Below are 17,644 nucleotides of genomic sequence, written 5' to 3'. Positions count from 1 at the left end.
AAAAGAGATTAAGTATGAAAAAAGAAACCTGAAAAAAAAAATTTTACCAGGGAAAAAAAAAAAGAAAAAAGATGTATGAAGCTAAAGGCGTGAATCCTGGAATCTCAAAGACGTGTTTAGATGCCAAAAAAAAAGAGCGCCAGTCTGAAATCTGAAAGAGGCGCGAAGCTTGTGGCTGAAATCTCTACAAAAAGACGTCGTTTTTGGTTGTTCACAGACAAACAAAAGTCTCGCCGCTTCTCTCTTCCAACACTTAGACAAATTTCATTCTCAATCTTTCCTTCCTATGGTGAACACCGAAAAACTCTGGACCTCTAACACCTTCTGCTTCCGCAAAATGCTCCTCTAAAGCACCATTGACGAGTGCCAATCTTCAGGTCAAGCTCGCCGAAGAAGCGAAGTCAGAACACTTCCAAGCTCCCTCCTCGTTCCGCGACTTTAGTTTAGACTTTTCTCCGACCCCCTTTTCAGCTAATTGTGCGGTATGTGTTTTTTTTTTTTTTTTGCTTTCAAAAGCTGCTCAGCCTTCTATTGTAAAGACTAATTTATGAATTAGATTGTTAATTAGCAGTGGGGAAGATAATACTCTTGGCCAAATCGCATCCGAAACACTTGCGATCTGGAGTATTAACAGTGTTAGGGATGGTCAGAACCGGCTTTCTTTGAGGAGCTATGAAATGCGAACATATTTTGACTGCATTAATTTGGTTGGATGAAAGAAAAAAAGGAGAGGAGGTCTTCGGCTGAACGGAAAAAGGGAGGAGGTTTGGAGAAAGGAAAAAGAAAACAGAGCAAAAAGAGAGAGAGAGAGCCAGAGAGTAGACGGAAGAAAAATTGAAAAAAGAGGGGTGGAAAAAGGGAAGAGCTTCGACAAGAAAACAGAGCAAAGGAAAACCAAGAATCGAAGGAATCAGCAAGGAGTTGCTGTTGCCGCTGCTGCCACCAGAATCCACCACCACCACCTGCAAGTCCTCACCGCAAAAGCTTGGTAAGGTTCCCTTTCTCCATTCCTCTCTTTAATTTTGTTAGCGGATGGGTGAAAATGAGAGGTATTGACCTGATTTTCTCTTCCTTTCTTCTTTTTAGTAAAACTTTTATCCTTTTCTGACGTCTATGTATTCATGTGGGGCTATAATTTCTGTTGTGTGAGAAATTTGATTGGGATGCTGTAAATTTTGGGGCTGATTAACTTCAAATTGAGCAAAGGATTGGCGAAATTCTTTATACCCCTGACCTGTTCGATGAAATGCCCAGTTGAGAGTTCTACTTGAAGATGATTTTGCTTGCGTTTTGCGTGTGAGAAAAAGGAACATTCGGCTAGTTCAGTGTTTGTCCGAACATGATAGCTAATTTTTCATGGTAGAAAACAGAGTCTTGAGAGGCTCTGACGTGCTGGTTTTTGCACTTTTTCTGTTTTTATGCTGCCCTATGTTTGAGTCCGAATTGATGTTACGAGAGGGGGAAAAAAATACAAGTCCTATTTACTAATAGTAGTATGGTATCATGTGAAGTTGTTCGTTGAAATGCTCAACAATTGACTATGTTTGGATAGGTCCTGTTTTTTTTTTTTTTTTTAAATTTAAATTTTACGTTTCATCACATGTATTCTTCTTAATTATTTTTTTATTTTTTTAATTATCTTTTTATCTATCATATATCACATAAAAAAAATGTTACAGCATAATCTCAACTCTAAAGTTTCTAGTACTTTCTTATTTTTCTCATTTATGTTTTATCTTTTGGTCTTTATGTTTCTATCACCTTAATCTTTGTCCCACCTGTAGAATGCGAATCAATACTAGTGACAAAAAATGCTTGTGTTTAGTTACTTCATTTATTTTGGGTAGTTAGAATACAATGAATGGAGGTGCACAAGCATAAATGCATATGATGAAGTCACGAAAGTTTTTATGTTTTTCTTTCACCTCTTCCAAGTCTTTTTGTTAAAAGCCAGTGCAATGTGGATGCAAGGAATGGTTTGGACTTTGGAGATGTGGACTGGTAAGAGTTTGTGGCTTCTGTGTGTTTACTGTTTAGCATTTGCCTAAAGAAATGTGCAAGTCAACAATGTCGATTCCCGGACTCCCTGGCATTAACATATTGGGATCTAAGTTCTCCTTTTCGTTTTCGGTTCCTACCCCATTAATTGGCCCTGCTGTTTCAGCAGAAAGGGGCAGGCAATAAAATGTGTATGTCTGCCTTTATTTCTGGTCTTTGAATAAGTAAAACCCCAAGAAACAAAAGTGACACTTCTCATTTAATGCAAAAAAGTGAGGTCTGCGGAAAACATGCATCGATCCCTATTCCCCCCCCCCCCCCCCCCCCCCCCGGAATCCGAGTTGAAGTGTGGGTTTCATTGTCGGAAAAAGGAAAAAAAAAGAGAGGAAAGGTAAAGCAATTGGTTAGTTAATATAGCAAGATAAATTTCATGCCTTGTGTTTATGAGCAAGTGCACGCATGTGGCTTCTGAGTGTCTTTGTTGTCGCAGATACATTCTGTTAGGCTATTAGATCATCAAGCTAAATTTGTTCTGAATGAAGCTGACCTTGCTCTCTTGGGGTTTTTCTTTCAGCTTTCTACATGACTCTAGCATTAGCTCGTATACTAAAGCTATATACGTTGATTTGTAGCTCCCTCAATTTCATATGCCACGTCTGCTATCTGAGAAATTTGTAATCTGACAAATGCCACAGGCTTCAATTCAATCCGAGCTTTTCATGGTTAATTTCATGTTCATTTCGTGGCTGCTATACATATTACTTTTCTTGATATATGATACTGATTTCATGGCTTTTCATATGAATTTTCATATTACTTTTATGGCTGCTTTTCATATGACTTGTAGCCTTAATTTTTGAAAAGGCTAGTTAACAAATTATTCTCTTTAGTTTGATATTAGAAAAGTATTTTGTACTAAAGGCTGATGTGTGTATATCTAGGACATGGATAAAACTTGGATGAAGATTAGCAATAGGAAGGACAAGGCTTATGAACTCGGAGTCAAAAATTTCCTCAAGTTTGCATATTCTCAAAAAGTTGACACTCAGAAAATCCCATGCCCATGTACACAATGCAATAATTTTTGTAACCAAACTAAAACAGTTGTGGAGGATCACTTATTGACTCAAGGCATTCGTAAAAGCTACACAAGATGGATACACCATGGGGAACAATTTCGACACCAAAATTGTGGGGATAGTACTAAACATGGGGATGGAGAGGAGGATGTCAAACCAGAATTGATGGTATAACACTAATCTAGCCATAACGTACTGTCAAGGCATTTTAGATGGCGATGACCTTTTCTTTGGTTAGTGTCATTTGAACAGTGTACATTAGTTTTTATAATATGGTGCCTATCTAGAAGTATAGTTCCAGTTTTAACACCAGTGCTCATTGCTTCAATTTTGGTAACGTGTAGGTTCTAACACGATTCCCAAGAAGAAGAAGCCAGTCATTGCTGTGAAGATGGTTTTTGAATTGAAGACTACAAGGCCTATCGTGCTCATGTTTTGTTCTAGATGGGAATCGTGCTCATATTTTTGTATAGAACTTTACTACTCTCTATTGTGGATGGGAAATCACTAGTATTGTAACTGAATGGCTTATTTTGGATGGTGCATGGTTTATGACTCATTTGAGGCAACATTTATATATATATGTATTTCGGTTGATCTTCTATTGGAAATGAATGTTGGTTTTCTTTTCGTAGGTTGGCTTTTTTTTCTCCTTGCTACTCAATGAACGTTTTGTGATTGTTGGTAGCTATGTTGCGTAATTAACATTAGCTTATTGCTTTTTACAAAAAAATAAATGACAATAAAAAAGTTGTCACTGCCAACAAGTTTTACTAGTGACACTAGAAAGTCGTCACTTTTTATGGATGGAAAACAATGACAATAAAAGTCGTCACTGAACGGAAGCATAATGTGACAACTCCAAGGGTTGACTATGACAAGAATTTAGCCAGTTTAGTGACAATAAAAGTCGTCACACAATGTACAACAATGAGTGACGACAAGAGTCATCACAAAAGCGAAATCGTTTGTGACGACTTACAATAGTCGTCACATGGACCCCCTTTTGTAACATAGAACTAGTGACAGCTCTGTGACAGTAGTAAAAGTCGTCACAAGCTTTTTTTGTGACAACTTCTGAATTTTTAGTGACGACTTTCGCCTGTCACAGAAACGCAATTTTCTTGTAGTGTTAGTTTGTCAATCTCTTCTTTGAGTTGCCTGATGTGCTTGACAGCTTCTTCTATGATTGAAATTTTGTCCGTCTAAGAAAAACATATATATTTAGCAAAACCTCCAAGATATACATGAATATGTTCTTTATGCACTATTGTTTTCGTTGATCTTCCCTTTCCCCTTTAACGAAGAATCATTAATTAGATTACCTTTGTTATGCCAGGAAGAAGAGTAGATAAAACGATGAATTGCTTGAGAGTCTCTCGATGCCTCTTATCTGCCAGCAAATTTTTTCTGCATCGCAATCCTCGTGCGGCTAAACTAGGGATCTTACGTTTTTGAGTTGATGTACATGGGGATTTACCATTGTGTAATTGATCAGGGACTATAGAGGGAGGTTGTGAATCTCCAACAGGGTATTCAGATTCAAGGGCTGAGGAAGAATATTCCCTAGGGCCAGAAAAGTTTTCAAGAGGGAACCAACTAGACCAAAGCTAATCCAGAAATGGTGGAAACAAATTGTTTTCTTCCGAGAAAAACTCTAATTCACCATCTTCACCAAGATGAGCTTCCAAGTATTCTGCGGAAAATTTTCTAAATGGCTCCATTTGCTTTGATGCAAAAATAACACTACCGATATTATTTTGGAATTAATCTTGGAAAAGACGAATCTGTAAGAAAAGTTGGTTTCTACGTATAGGCCTAGAGGCCTGTGGAATGCAGTATAAGCTTAGGTAGGTCAGGAGACTGGACTCCAGACGGGATCCTCTGTCCAATATTTTGTGTCCACTTTTTTGTCCAATACAAAATTACGTAATTCCACTTATTATATCTGCTGATGTGGCACATAAAAAAGAAAGGTTGTGTGTCTGTCTTATACTTCTTCTTCTTTCTTTTTGTTCTCAAAATTGTTTACTTTCACTTACACCAGAAAGAAAAAAATTGTTTTGTTGAAAAACTTCCTTCATCTTTTAGGCAGAAAAAGGTGGCAATAGGTTTTGAGAATTGTAAAGGTACCAATAGGGTTTTGGAAATTGTAACAAAGTTACGTAAACAAAGGAAACCCAAAAAAAAGAAAAAAGAAGAAGCATAAGGCAGCCAAACGGCCTTTCTTTTTTATGTGCCACATCAGCAGATATAATAAGTGAAACTATGTAATTTTGTATTGGACACAAAATATTGGACAGAGGATCCCATCTAACTGGACTCCAAATCAATAATTTCAAGTGAAAGCTTATGTCAATATAAAATGGTCGTCCATGCGATTGTCAATGAGATAATTAATGCACACTTGGATGAATTGCTGCGGTATTGGGTTAACAAGTTGTTTCTTCAAGATTTCGTAACGCCTACAAACGAGTAGGGCATTCTTTTTTAGGGAGGTAACTAAGGCTGAGTTGTCTCCTATACAGAGAATATTCATATTGGTTTAGGCATGGGGTCGGCATCACGAATTTCAGGATTCAGGATGTGTTCTGCTATTGCTCAATAATTTCTTTGTTGTTTGTGGAAGAGGGCAATGAAAATTTTTTCCCACCCTGTTGTCTTTTATGGAAGGAGAAAATGGCTCAATAATTACATATGAAGTATGGTCCACTGTATGGGTTTGTTGGATTAATGTTTCCTATAATAGCGGTATATATTTCATTCGCTGGTTCCTAACACAAGGGAGAACTGGGAGTGTAGGCCGTGTAGCTTGAGCTGGGATTTTCCTTTACATTTTTTTTTTGAGCAATAGTTATACTCTATAGACTTTGTTTGCTTTGTTTGTTATGCGCTGTTGGCACTTGTGCAGTTTTACCTCGTATTTAGGCTTGATGCTGCGTTATCTGCATAAGAAAAAATATGTAGATGCATGTTATGTGAGTTCTATTGACAAATAAATTTTTTATTTTTGTTCATGTGATTTCACATAAATTCACTTGTATAACCATGAGCTTTTGCTCACTGGCACTAGAGCTGTCTCGCGGGCTGATAAGTCTCAAATTCAAGCCCTAGTCAGAGCCAAGTGTACCACAAGAAAAACAAATATCCAATTTTGTCGAAAATATTTTTCAATATTCTCAATGTACAAGCAGGTTACGTTGATGCTCAATATAAAGCAATTTAGGTGTATAATTTATTGTTCATAAAGAAATGACAAAATCGTGTTATTTAAAAGCTGGGCTATGGCTAAATATTTAAGTACCAAAGTTTTTGAAACGTATTGACTGGATCGCTTCATGTCAAGACATGTGACTGGATAACATATTTGGTATCAAGCAGATCATTAAACATCATTATCTCCTATATCATAGCTGTTACCATGTTGTTCACTATCTTTCTGTAATTCATTTGTTTAGTCATGCAACTGATGACTATGTTACCTCTTTTTTTTTTCTTGCTTTGGATCCTCACTTGTCTCATAGTTTTGTATGTGTGAATGCTCAGGAATCTAATTTCTCTTTCTGTCCTTTCATGTTTTGCTGCCTACTCAACTGCTGTGGAAGAAAACTCTACATTTAAAAGACTTAGCAAGCCGTTAAGTGCTGGCAAAGTTCATTATTGATTTTAATCGCGATTATATTGGTATGAAAGTTTTGGTTAACATGTTGCAGTGTAATATTAGATAACATCCAAGTATGGTGTTTTTTATTAGAACATATTGCTTTCATTCGTTCTTTCGATTCATTCACTATTCTTTTCATTTTTTAGCCACAAGAAAAAGGTCTAAGGGTGATCCAAGCTTCAGGGTTTAAATGTCAAGAATGTTGGTCCTAATTGGTTATACTTAGTGAAAGGGTGAATCTATCAATTTATTAGTTTAATTTTTTATCTTTTTGCTATTGATCGTTAATTTTAACAGAATAATTAACAGTGACACTTTAATCAAAACCAAATTATATATAAGTTTTTAAATCATAAAGGAGTGAATTATATAATTAGCCACCAAACCATAGGGATGTAAAAAGTAATTTATCCTATGTCACTTAAATTAATATCGTCGTTAATTTGGGCACGCCAGTTTAAACAGGAAGTCTCGTTTTTACAAACTATAAGTGCAGGAAATGCCACCTTAAAAAAAAAAAGAAAGGAAAATGAAGGAAATGTGGATAATGCTTTGATTCTAACCAGCGCAGAACCATTTCAAACTTTGGACAATAATCAATATGTGATTTTCAAGACTTCACCCGTGTTGAGTCATGATATAAAACTTTTTGTAATTTCAGTGCAAAAAGACATATTTCAAAAGAGCAGATTCTAAAAATAAAAAAATAATAAAGTACCTCAAATTTTTCAAAGAAGATCACTAAACCATGTTTAAGGTAATTTTTTTTTTTAAAAAAAGGACCTTTAATTTGCCAGAAAAGCTCACGTGCATGGCTGTCTCCTTCGATCCTTCGTAATAAACACCAGTAAGTTTCTTCAAATATATATACTTTGTCTCACCAAGGCATTGAAGAGGCAATATGAATAAATAAATACAGCTCACTCCAGATTCAAGAAAGAAGCAGATTCTAAAAACCCTATTCCGGGGTTGAAAGGCACGACAAATAGGACAAATTTAATATGCTTTTTTTCACACACCAATATGTATTCATCTTGAGATCTATGTCAATTGTAGCTAGATATAATTGTATTTTATATTTTTAATATCCGCATGTTGGGAAATTAATTCTTATTGTCAAAGACGCCTTTTAGTTTCAAGAAGTTGGAATAGGACATAGGGAAGTGACCCTTTTGGAATTTAATTATTCTGCCACGAGTTGATCAATGGATCCCTTCATATCCTTATGCAAGATAGCTTCTTTGTTGGAATATGACTTTGACCTAGCAACTTGGGTAAGTGGGTTGGAGATTATTGTGACTCTCAATTAACATTTTCATATATTTATGGCCAGGTTTACGCAGTAATACAGTGAACCAGAATTGAAATTTTTTTTGTTGATAAACAAAAGATTGTGTTTTAATTGTATATTTTCTTGATTAGCTTAGCTGTTGCTTTACACAGGAGCAAAACCTCCGAATACATCAGAACCACTGTCCTATACTATACAGATGACAATAAAAAAAAAACCACAATGTTAGCCAATCAAACAGCTCCTGATCTAAGCCCCATTCCAATACCAGCTCCAAGCTCTCTTTCATGCGAGCAGATTTAAGCAAAGAAAGACGTGAAATGCATTCCCAAAACCCTTGTTGCGACTACTTGAACAACGGATACTGCTTAATATTAAAAGATCCTTTTATTGCACCCACACTCCCCACCCCTCCCCCTCCTCCCCTTTTCTTGCTTTCTCCAAGCTCTCCTGAAATTTTTTATTTTTAATTTTTTTAATAGGGAATAGGTGGGATTTAAAAAACTAGGAGGGCGTAAGAGATTTGAATTCAGAATTTCTAATTCTTAGAGCTTCAATTTTAGCCACTAAATCAAAATCACTTCCATGTTTCATGCACAATTTGGAAATTTAGGGACTGACGTGCTAATTTAGTCTTATCGGTTAGGATGATATTGTCATATGCCGTTTGAAACATCAAAAAATTACGGGATACTGAATTCGATATTTTAGTTGATATCAGTGCAAATTTAGTTTGGCCTCTACAAAAATGAGACTAGCAACTTTTAGAATTTTACACACCTAAATGTGGTTTGAAAGTGAATGTCATGCCTTGCATCCTAAATTGAAAATTATCTGATTTTAGATGCTACAAGTGCAGCTTACTCCGTTCGATTCAAATATTCTTTTCCTCTTTCATTTATTAAATTTCACCTCTCCCCTGCTAAAAGAAAAGGCACAAAAAAAAAGTGGCACCTACTCTATATATATTGATTAGTTTCTTGCTACTTTATGGGAGTTCATACAAAAATATCTGAGAATTATAAACTTTGAGCATTTTTGTGAACCTCTACTTTGTAAAAGGTTCGAGTTAAAAAAAAAAAGGTTATTTAGAGAACAGAAAAAAAAACCCAAAAACTCACATTATTATACTTCATGGTGTCAAAATGAATCCAGAAGTTATTGTCTTTTATCATCATCCTATGGATAGTGGCATGTTTAAGCTACTATGATGAAAGATAGTATACCTTTTAGAATCAAAAGCCATGATAAGCTACATGATATTATCAACTTTAGACAGCTTTACATTCATCATAGTACTACTCATCATAAATTTAGACAGCATTATATTCAATATTATTTAATAAGGAATCAAGGTTTAACTGATCTAATCCATGAATCAGAACAAATTTTTGCACAATATAACCATATTTATTTGTTTACTAGTTTATCCATCATTGTCAGAAAGACAAACTCAATCTATGATATTCTGCATGTAGTTGTACTAAATTGTGTAGTAGAGCATCTTAACATATGTTCTAGCTTGTGGGAAGCATTTTAATATGCTATTGAAGAAATCAAAATAACCCTCATCAATAATTGATATTAAAAAACCTATAATATACTAAGGCGCTGGATTTGATCCCATTTTTTTTGCTCGTTTCGTGTTCTTGATCATCCCTTGTCATAATAAAAATTATGTTAAGCTCAACTTTTCCGGCAAAGAGAAAAGACCTTAACGAATAAACATATTTACAAAATAAAAGATTAATCAGATTATAAGGACAAGTAGTATGTATAATCATTTTTGTTATTTCATAAAAAATAGCATGTATACTTTAGTCCATTCGTACCAAAGAAGACAGCTGAAAGACTATTCTTTTCCCCTTAGAATTTTCACATAAAGGTTTTAGGAAATAGGAAGATGCAGAAAATTTACTCCGGAACTGCCCATTTCCCATATAAAGGGTTAGGTCTGATGTTTCCAATACAGAATTTCTCTTCTCGATCATGATCGGGTTGTTTATTGACTAACGTCAATTTTGGCCAAAGATGGAGAGAGACCAAAATTATATACTAATATCGGAACTTCATCATGTGCAATTAACTATTCTTTCTAGTAGACCGGCTCAATTTGGGAACTTGCATGAGTCACTAACATAACATTATAATGATAGTTGTTTTCATGTGAAGCAAGCTATCAGAAAATCCAAGATTAGACAACATGCCTGTTTTTTTGGCAGACTTTGATGTACCTTCTATCTAGTTTACATCGACCATAACGTGTTGTGACATAAGAGCACATATAATTGTTAATTCAATGACTGTTTTTTCTTTTATATTATTTTTTTTGTGACAAATTTAGGGTTCCAATGATTGATCAAATAATTGATTGAAAGGGGCTAGTAATAAATTTGGACAGATAGAAACTTCACTTGACCGGACCACGTGAAAATATTGACCGAATTCTCTGTCGTCAGTTTTCCACCGGAAAATGCTATCGCGACGTTCTTGGTATCAACCGGAAAAATGCTATCATGGCCGGCGTCACCAACTGTCATTGTTTAGGGATAATACAAGGCATGCAACTAGTTATTTATTTTGACAAAAAAAATCTAGTTATTTATTATTATTATTATTATTTGGGTTATTATACCCCGTTAACGTTTGGTGCCACTATCAATTTCCCCTTTAACGTTATTTTTTAGTCACTTTACCTCCAATACTAACGGTCAAACTTAACAAAATTTGTTAACTAAAGTAAAAAGACATGTTTAACTCTTAAAATTATTATCACTTTACCCCCATAAACTATAGTCTCATTACCAATTTACCCCTCGAGTTATTTTTTAGGCAATTTATCCTACCATTAAACTAATTTAGCAAGTTAAAAAATTTTAGAAGAAAATATCCTTCTCTTTGCATAATAAAAATAATAAAAAATTTTAGAGTGGCTCTTCTCCTTTTTAATATTAAGAAAAAAAGTCAAAGTATTAATTTCTTTATTCTTGGCAATCTTATTAATATCAAAAAAGAATAGAAAGATGGAGAGGAGGAGGAGGAGAGGGAGAGAGCTCAATTCTTTTTTTAAAAATTACAAATAAGAAGGAATTAAATACTTTTATTATTTTAAAATTATTTCACTTTTCTGTTTACTACCAAATTCCAATCCTAATCCCGCCAACCTTAATGTAATACGATAATATTAGACTTTTCTTTATTTTATTTCTTTGCAAGATCTAATTTTCTTTCTTCTTCATTTCTATCCCTTTTTCTTTTCCTAGTATTAATAAGTGTGGAAAAAAAGAAATTTGAAAAAACCCTTTTATTTTTATGTTTTTCAATCTCTTAAAGTGAAAAAAAAAGAATAAATTCCAATTTTTTTATTTTTAATTATATATAAAAAAGGGTAAATATATTTAAAATTTTTTGACCCTACTAGTTAGATTAACGATGAGATAAAATGCCTAGAAAATAATATCAGAAACTAAAGTGATTGTATCACTATAATCTAAATGAATAAATTGATAATAACAATGTAATAATGCTATAGAATAAAAGGGTATTTTTGTCTAAAATTTCTTAACATGTTGAGTTGAATTACTTATGGGGGTAAAGTGATTAAAAGATAACATTAAGGGGTAAACTGATAGTAGTGATATAGTTTAAGGAGGTAGAGTGATAATAATCCTTTTTTTTTTTTTTGGGATAAGGAATGCAACTATTTGTTAGGCTTCCAGAACTCATGATTACAACATCCTTAGAACAAATGGACCTGTCCAGGCATTAGTCCAAGTTCAGAGAAAAAATATAAGCCCAGTAAAACCCACGGCTAATCTCTACTCGGCCTACTAAGAAATGATATAGTCCATGTTCCAGTCACAATTGAATCGGGAATTACACTTAGAAACAAACTCTACTGGCCTAATGAAACATAAGGCTCGGCTCCAATTTTTTCTCGGCGAGCAGGCCAGGATTGGGCGAGCTAGTCCCATTAACAGTCCTAACAATCATATGAGATTAATATAGGTTATTATATGGACCATATGAAAATCTAGACAGCTTAAACATTTCACTAACATTCATGCTGGTTGATGCTATATATAGACAAGAAATTGAAAGATGTCATAAAGGTTCTTCCTTTGACTCTACTAGGGATGGCAATGGGGCGGGGGACCCCTCCCCCATTCCCCGCCCCGCTGCCTACAAACTCCCCCGCCCCCGCCTCGTCCCCCGCCTCCCACTCCCCCCGTCCCGCCCCGCTTGCCCCGCGGGGTTAATAAAATTTTTCCCGCGAGATTAATAAAATTTTATTAGAGTTAAATTTTAATAAATAATCAAGTACTAAAATATCAACACATCATCAAGTTATTATTCATTTTAATTTTACAATTGAAACTCATAAAAACAATCAAACAAAAGTTATTTGAATACAATCCAACATGATGAAATAAATACAACTAAAATAGTTAAGTATTCACTTTTGGTACAAATACAATCACTAATTCATTATTGTGTTTGTGCTTTTTTTTTGAGAAAAAAGTGTTATTCTATTAAGTGTAATTAGAAATTTAGTATAAATGTATTAGTAAATTTAGTATAACTAATTAATAAATTCTATTAGTAGACATGTCTAATTATTCGTATAATTGATACTATCAATTTTATTACATACACTAATATACATTATATAATACATCTAACTAATAATATCATTATCATAAGCTTATAACTAATTAAATTATATATTATATATAAGTATATATATATAATTTTTTTTTGCGGGTGGCGGGGCGGGGGAGTATACCCCCACCCCCGCCCCGTTTCTAAACGGGGGGAAAAATTCCCCCCCACCCCCGCCCCCGCCCCCGCCCCATCCCCGAGAGCCCCCGCGGGGCGGGTGCCCGCATTGCCATCCCTAGACTCTACTATCATTGGGCTCTAGACATGGTCATGGTTCATCATCTAATAGTACCAGTGATAATGTTACTATAGAGGGTTTAGATACTGTTATCATGCTCAGAAATTTGCATATATTCCACCACTTCGTACGCATTATTATTATGAATCATCTAATCAGTCGTTATAGCCAACAGATGCACAAGATAGTTGATTCTTACATGTTACCTACTCAAGGCAACATTATAGCCAACAGATGTTACCTACTCAAGGTCTTGTGCCAGTTCCTTGTAAATTTAATCATTCATGGAAAAATGAGGTGATTTTGAGCTTCCTCGTCATTCTTCTTTGTTGACAAGTATGAAACCACAAATAATATTAGGTGCTTTTAAGAATTAAATGCACTAAATATCTCTAAACTTTAGTCATATTTGCAATTTACCCCTCTAAACTCTTCAAATGCATATTCAACTTTGCTTCTTGACCTTTTTACACAAAAGTGCCCTTGCTTTTCTCTTTCTATTTTCTTTTAGTAAAAGATACTCATTTTATTGATATCAGAAAATATAGCTTTACAATGGAGTAAAAACTACCCACTGCATCAAAACTCCGGTGCATTTGAATAGCACAATACAATCACTAGACAAGTGAGATTTAACCTATTTGGAAAAAGATTCAGACAAATATTCCTTGATCCAATCCCCGCTTCAAAACTATCTCCAGGTTTTCTTCAGTGCGAGGTACTTTCGACCAAAAGATAGAGGTCGACTGCACACTTTAACCACTGCTGTGACAATTTGCAATAGAGCCATTGTAGAATTCTGGAAAATTTGCCTCTTCCTTTCCTGCCATGTATGCCAGATTATTACAGCCATAACCAATCTTCTAAACTTGTCATCAAAAGAATCAGACCGTGCATTTTTGCTTCACCATTGAATTTTCTGTGGCCAACTTATAGTTCCTCTATAAAGCGAACACATCCTCTGGAATTTGCCCCATATACAACCTGTAAACTTACATTATAAAAATAAGTGTCCAGTAGATTAATTTTCATGACCACATAACACCCAAAACACACAAAAAAGGGACACATTTGCAACACCCCATTGAACATATTTGCAACACCCCATCTGCACAATCTATCTTTTGCCATCAGTTTGCCTTGAATAGCCAACCAAAATATAAAAGCAAATTTGGGAATATGCCCCTTACCCCAGACCAATTTGAACCATTCCACTATATTCCCAGAGTTACCCACTTGCTTTTTAGCTGATTTAACAGAGAAATCACCTGAAGAAGAGCCTAACCATGCAACACAATCTTGCCTATGAAAATGCTGCATTAGAGCGGGAGGAGTAGCAGCTTTAAATTCTTTGGCGAAAGATAAGAGTTCTTGTGGCCAATTCCAACCCGAATTCTTTATAAAATCAGCAACCTTCGATTTGGGAGTTAATCCTATACTTCGTAGCAAAGATACAGGAAATGCTTCGTATAAAGAACCCAAAGGGTGCCATGAATCATACCAGAAAGAAGTTGAGATTCCATTGCCAATATTCACTTTTATCAGAGGTTGGGCAGTATATCTAAGTTGAAATACCTTCCTCCACACCCATGAACAACTAGTAGGAATTTTTGCTTCCCAAAAATTACATTTCTTTAACAAAATTGAATGCACACATCTCACCCATAATGAATCCTTTTTGCTACAATTATTCCAGATGAGCTACAAATATGCTGCTGTGGAGACGCAGGCTGTGGATGAGGCGCTGCCTCCTCCACCTAACCCGCCTGTTGCAGAATCGCGGGTCTTTCACGAAGCCATGCTGACTGTGGGCGGGCAGGGTGTAGAGCAGGAGCAATGCTGTGGTGATAACGCTGCGGCGTTAGCTAGGGGTAGCGGGTCAGCCGAGGCACCTTCCGCGCCAGCTGCGGGAGTCATTGTGGTTGACTTGGGCTGAATGGAACAGCCTGCAGCCGGCTCTAGCATTGTTTCGGAAGTAGATGCAGCCGAGGAGGAGCTATGGGAGGTGCAAGGAAGGGTGGGTAACCTTTCTCCGAGGGGTGAACCGCAGAAGGAGCGAATGGGTGACCTGCCATCATCCTCAACGGCTTTGAATCTAGAGCCTGGGTGCTTTTGCAGTCCATGGTGCGTCAGGGTGGGAGTCCTCCAGTGGCCCACTGAAGAAGAGAGGTACGCGGGTCAATTTCCAATCTGATCGTACTTTACGCTCTAAGGTTATTTCATCAACTACTTCTTCCTCCATTTTGTCTAATGATTAGGTTCCTATTTTGGAATATTCGGGGTGTCTCACGCGCCCCTAACTTGAAAAGACTCCGTAAATTAGTTAAAATGTATTCTATTTCTTTGGTGGCGATTTGTGAACCTAAGTCTCACCTGTTAGACATGGATACGATTCGGGTAAAGGTGGGAATGGATTTTGTAGTTGCAAATCGGTGGGGTAGCGTTTGGGTGCTTTACCAGTCTGCATTTTCTTGTCATTTGATTGGGGAATCTGATTAGCACCTCACATTATGCATCGGATCCCAGTTGATAGCTGAGGAGATTTATTTTTCCTTTGTTCATGCCAAGTGCACTGCCCACGAGAAGGAGGGTTTATGGGTACAATTGCTGCACAACAAGTCGGAGGTACGGCCATGGTTCCTAGTGGGGGATTTCAATGTTATTGTGAGTGCGGAGGAGAAAAGGGGTGGCTTACCTTTTAGGCATTCCAAGGGGGTTGAATTGTCACAGTTTATGTTATTGGCAGAGGTTGGGGATGCTGGTTTCTCAGGATCTAAGTATACTTGGTGCAACAACAGGCAAGGAATGGCTAGGGTGTGGAAGTGGTTGGACAGATTGCTGCTCAATTCGGCTGCCATGCAAATGGAGAATACTATTGTCGTGCAACATTTGGGGAGAGATCCATCTGACCATGCCCCTCTTTTGCTTTCGGCGGCGACAAGATTGGATGGTAAGCTGGTGCCATTCAGATTCTTGAATGTTTGGGTTGCGAAGCTAGGTTTTCTGGATGTGGTTAAGGAAAGCTGGTCTACCGCCTTCACGGGTTCGCCTCTCAAAGTATTGTCGGATAAATTTCGACGGGTTAAGTAGGCCCTTCGCCAGTGGTCCCAGAATTCATTTGGTGACATTTTCTTAGCAATTCAGACGACAGAGCAGAAGGTGCTTGAAGCCGAGATATCACATGATACTCATCTGTCGGACGAGTTGTTATTGAATCTACAGAAGGCCTGTGCTCGATTGAGAAATGCTTTGGTGGTGGAAGAAGAGTTCTGGAGGCAGAAGGCTCGTGTTAAATGGTTATGCAATGGGGATAAGAATACGAAGTTTTTTCATGCCGTAGTGACTGAGAGGAGGAGAAAGTCAGTTATTCATCGAATTAGGAAATTAGATGGTGTCTGGGTAGATGATGAATCAAGTATCTGTAATGAGGCCGTTTTTTTCTTTCGGGCATTGTTTACAGAAGATGGGGGAAGGACGTCGAGTTACATGCTAGAGGTGATCCTAAGGCTTCTCACTTAAACCGACAATGAGATGTTGACTAGGGCTCTATCATTGCAGGAAATTAAGGATGTCATCTTCTCAATGGATGCCGAGAGTGCTGCGGGCTCGGATGGCTTCGCAGGAAGGTTTTTCACAGCTGCCTGGGAGGTGATCACTGAGGATGTATGTAGGGCTATATTGAGTTTCTTTTGTGGTGCAATGTTGCTTAGAAGTATCACCGCGACTGCAATTGTATTACTTCCCAAGGTTTCATGTCCACAGGATTTCACACAATTTCGGCCGATAAGCTTATGCAATTTTGTCAACAAGGTTATTTCCAAGCTTCTCTCCTCTCGTTTGGCTCGGGTTCTTCCCCGTATTATCTCCCCACAGCAGAGTGGTTTTGTGCCAGGGCGGCAGATGGCGAATAATTTTCTATTAGCTCAAGAGTTGTTGAGTGATATCAAAAGACCCAATCGAGGAGGTAATGTGATGCTCAAGCTGGACATGATAAAGGCCTATGACAGAGTTTCTTGGCTTTTCTTGCTCTAGGTGCTGAGACGGTTTGGGTTTAGCGAGGTGTGGATTGATATGATTTGGCGTCTGATTTCAAACGTCTGGTTTTCCGTGATTATGAATGGTTTGCCACATGGGTTCTTTAAGTCCACACGAGGCCTACGGCAAGGCGATCCAATTTCTTCGGCCTTGTTTGTTATTGGAGCGGAGGTCCATTCTCGGTCCCTGAATGCTCTGGCAGAACATAGGAGATTCAAGCTATTTAGAATACCAAGTGGATGCCCTATGGCCACTCATTTGGCTTTCGTTGGTGATGTCGTGATTTTTACGAGTAGCCTGAAGGCTTCTATACATTCGGTCAAGAAGGTGGTGAATGGATATTGTTCAGTTTCGGGGCAGTAGGTTAATTGTCAGAAGAGCTATTTTTTAGGGCACCCCTCGTTGCCACCGCAACGCCGAGCACTGATCGGGTTCATAATGGGTTTCTTGTACAAGCCATTCCCAATCAAATATCTTGGCTGTCCTCTATATATTGGAAGGTGACGGATGAGTTATTTTGCCAATATCTGCACTACGGTAACCTCTCGAATATTGTCCTGGAAGCATCAGGTGCTTTCTACTGAGGGCAAAGTGGTATTGTTGAAGAGCATCTTGTCGTCAATGCCAATCCACTGGTTAGCAGCGACGTCATCTCCAAAGGGAGTTTTCGCGTCACT

The 17,644-nt window shown here is 37.1% G+C and overlaps 1 protein-coding gene and 1 long non-coding RNA gene across 4 annotated transcripts; both read left to right on the top strand.

The window, feature by feature from the left end:
• The first annotated feature begins 227 nt into the window (after nucleotides 1–227).
• Nucleotides 228–3,707, top strand: LOC113697259 (uncharacterized). Of its 3 annotated transcripts, XR_003449818.2 has the most exons (4): nucleotides 228–482; nucleotides 572–988; nucleotides 2,940–3,310; nucleotides 3,422–3,707. It is a non-coding gene; the product is annotated as an uncharacterized lncRNA (long non-coding RNA). The 3 variants fall into 3 exon arrangements; XR_011817182.1 differs by lacking the exon at nucleotides 2,940–3,310 and having other exon boundaries at nucleotides 233–482; nucleotides 557–988; XR_003449817.2 differs by lacking the exon at nucleotides 2,940–3,310 and having other exon boundaries at nucleotides 235–482.
• An 11,161-nt stretch (nucleotides 3,708–14,868) lies between these two features.
• On the top strand, nucleotides 14,869–17,330 carry LOC140009953 (uncharacterized). Its single transcript, XM_072056303.1, has 5 exons — nucleotides 14,869–15,101; nucleotides 15,731–15,989; nucleotides 16,077–16,427; nucleotides 16,491–16,595; nucleotides 16,965–17,330. The coding sequence occupies exons 1-5, from the start codon at nucleotides 14,869–14,871 to the stop codon at nucleotides 17,328–17,330; spliced, it is 1,314 nt and encodes a 437-aa protein (XP_071912404.1).
• Nucleotides 17,331–17,644: the final 314 nt, after the last annotated feature.

This window comes from Coffea arabica, chromosome 6e (genome assembly GCF_036785885.1).
Source record: "Coffea arabica cultivar ET-39 chromosome 6e, Coffea Arabica ET-39 HiFi, whole genome shotgun sequence".
Lineage (NCBI taxonomy): Eukaryota > Viridiplantae > Streptophyta > Magnoliopsida > Gentianales > Rubiaceae > Coffea > Coffea arabica.
The sequence above is the reverse complement of the archived record's forward strand: the minus strand, read 5'-3'. Positions and strand labels throughout refer to the sequence as shown.

Excerpts from the sequence above, each read along its gene's own strand:
- LOC140009953 (XM_072056303.1), top strand. The coding sequence starts at position 14,869 with ATGGAACAGCCTGCAGCCGGCTCTAGCATTGTTTCGGAAGTAGATGCA. Across the intron at positions 15,102-15,730 it reads TGGCCCACTGAAGAAGAGAG|GCAAGGAATGGCTAGGGTGT; the intron begins GTACGCGGGTCA and ends GTGCAACAACAG. Across the intron at positions 15,990-16,076 it reads TCACGGGTTCGCCTCTCAAA|ACGACAGAGCAGAAGGTGCT; the intron begins GTATTGTCGGAT and ends TTAGCAATTCAG.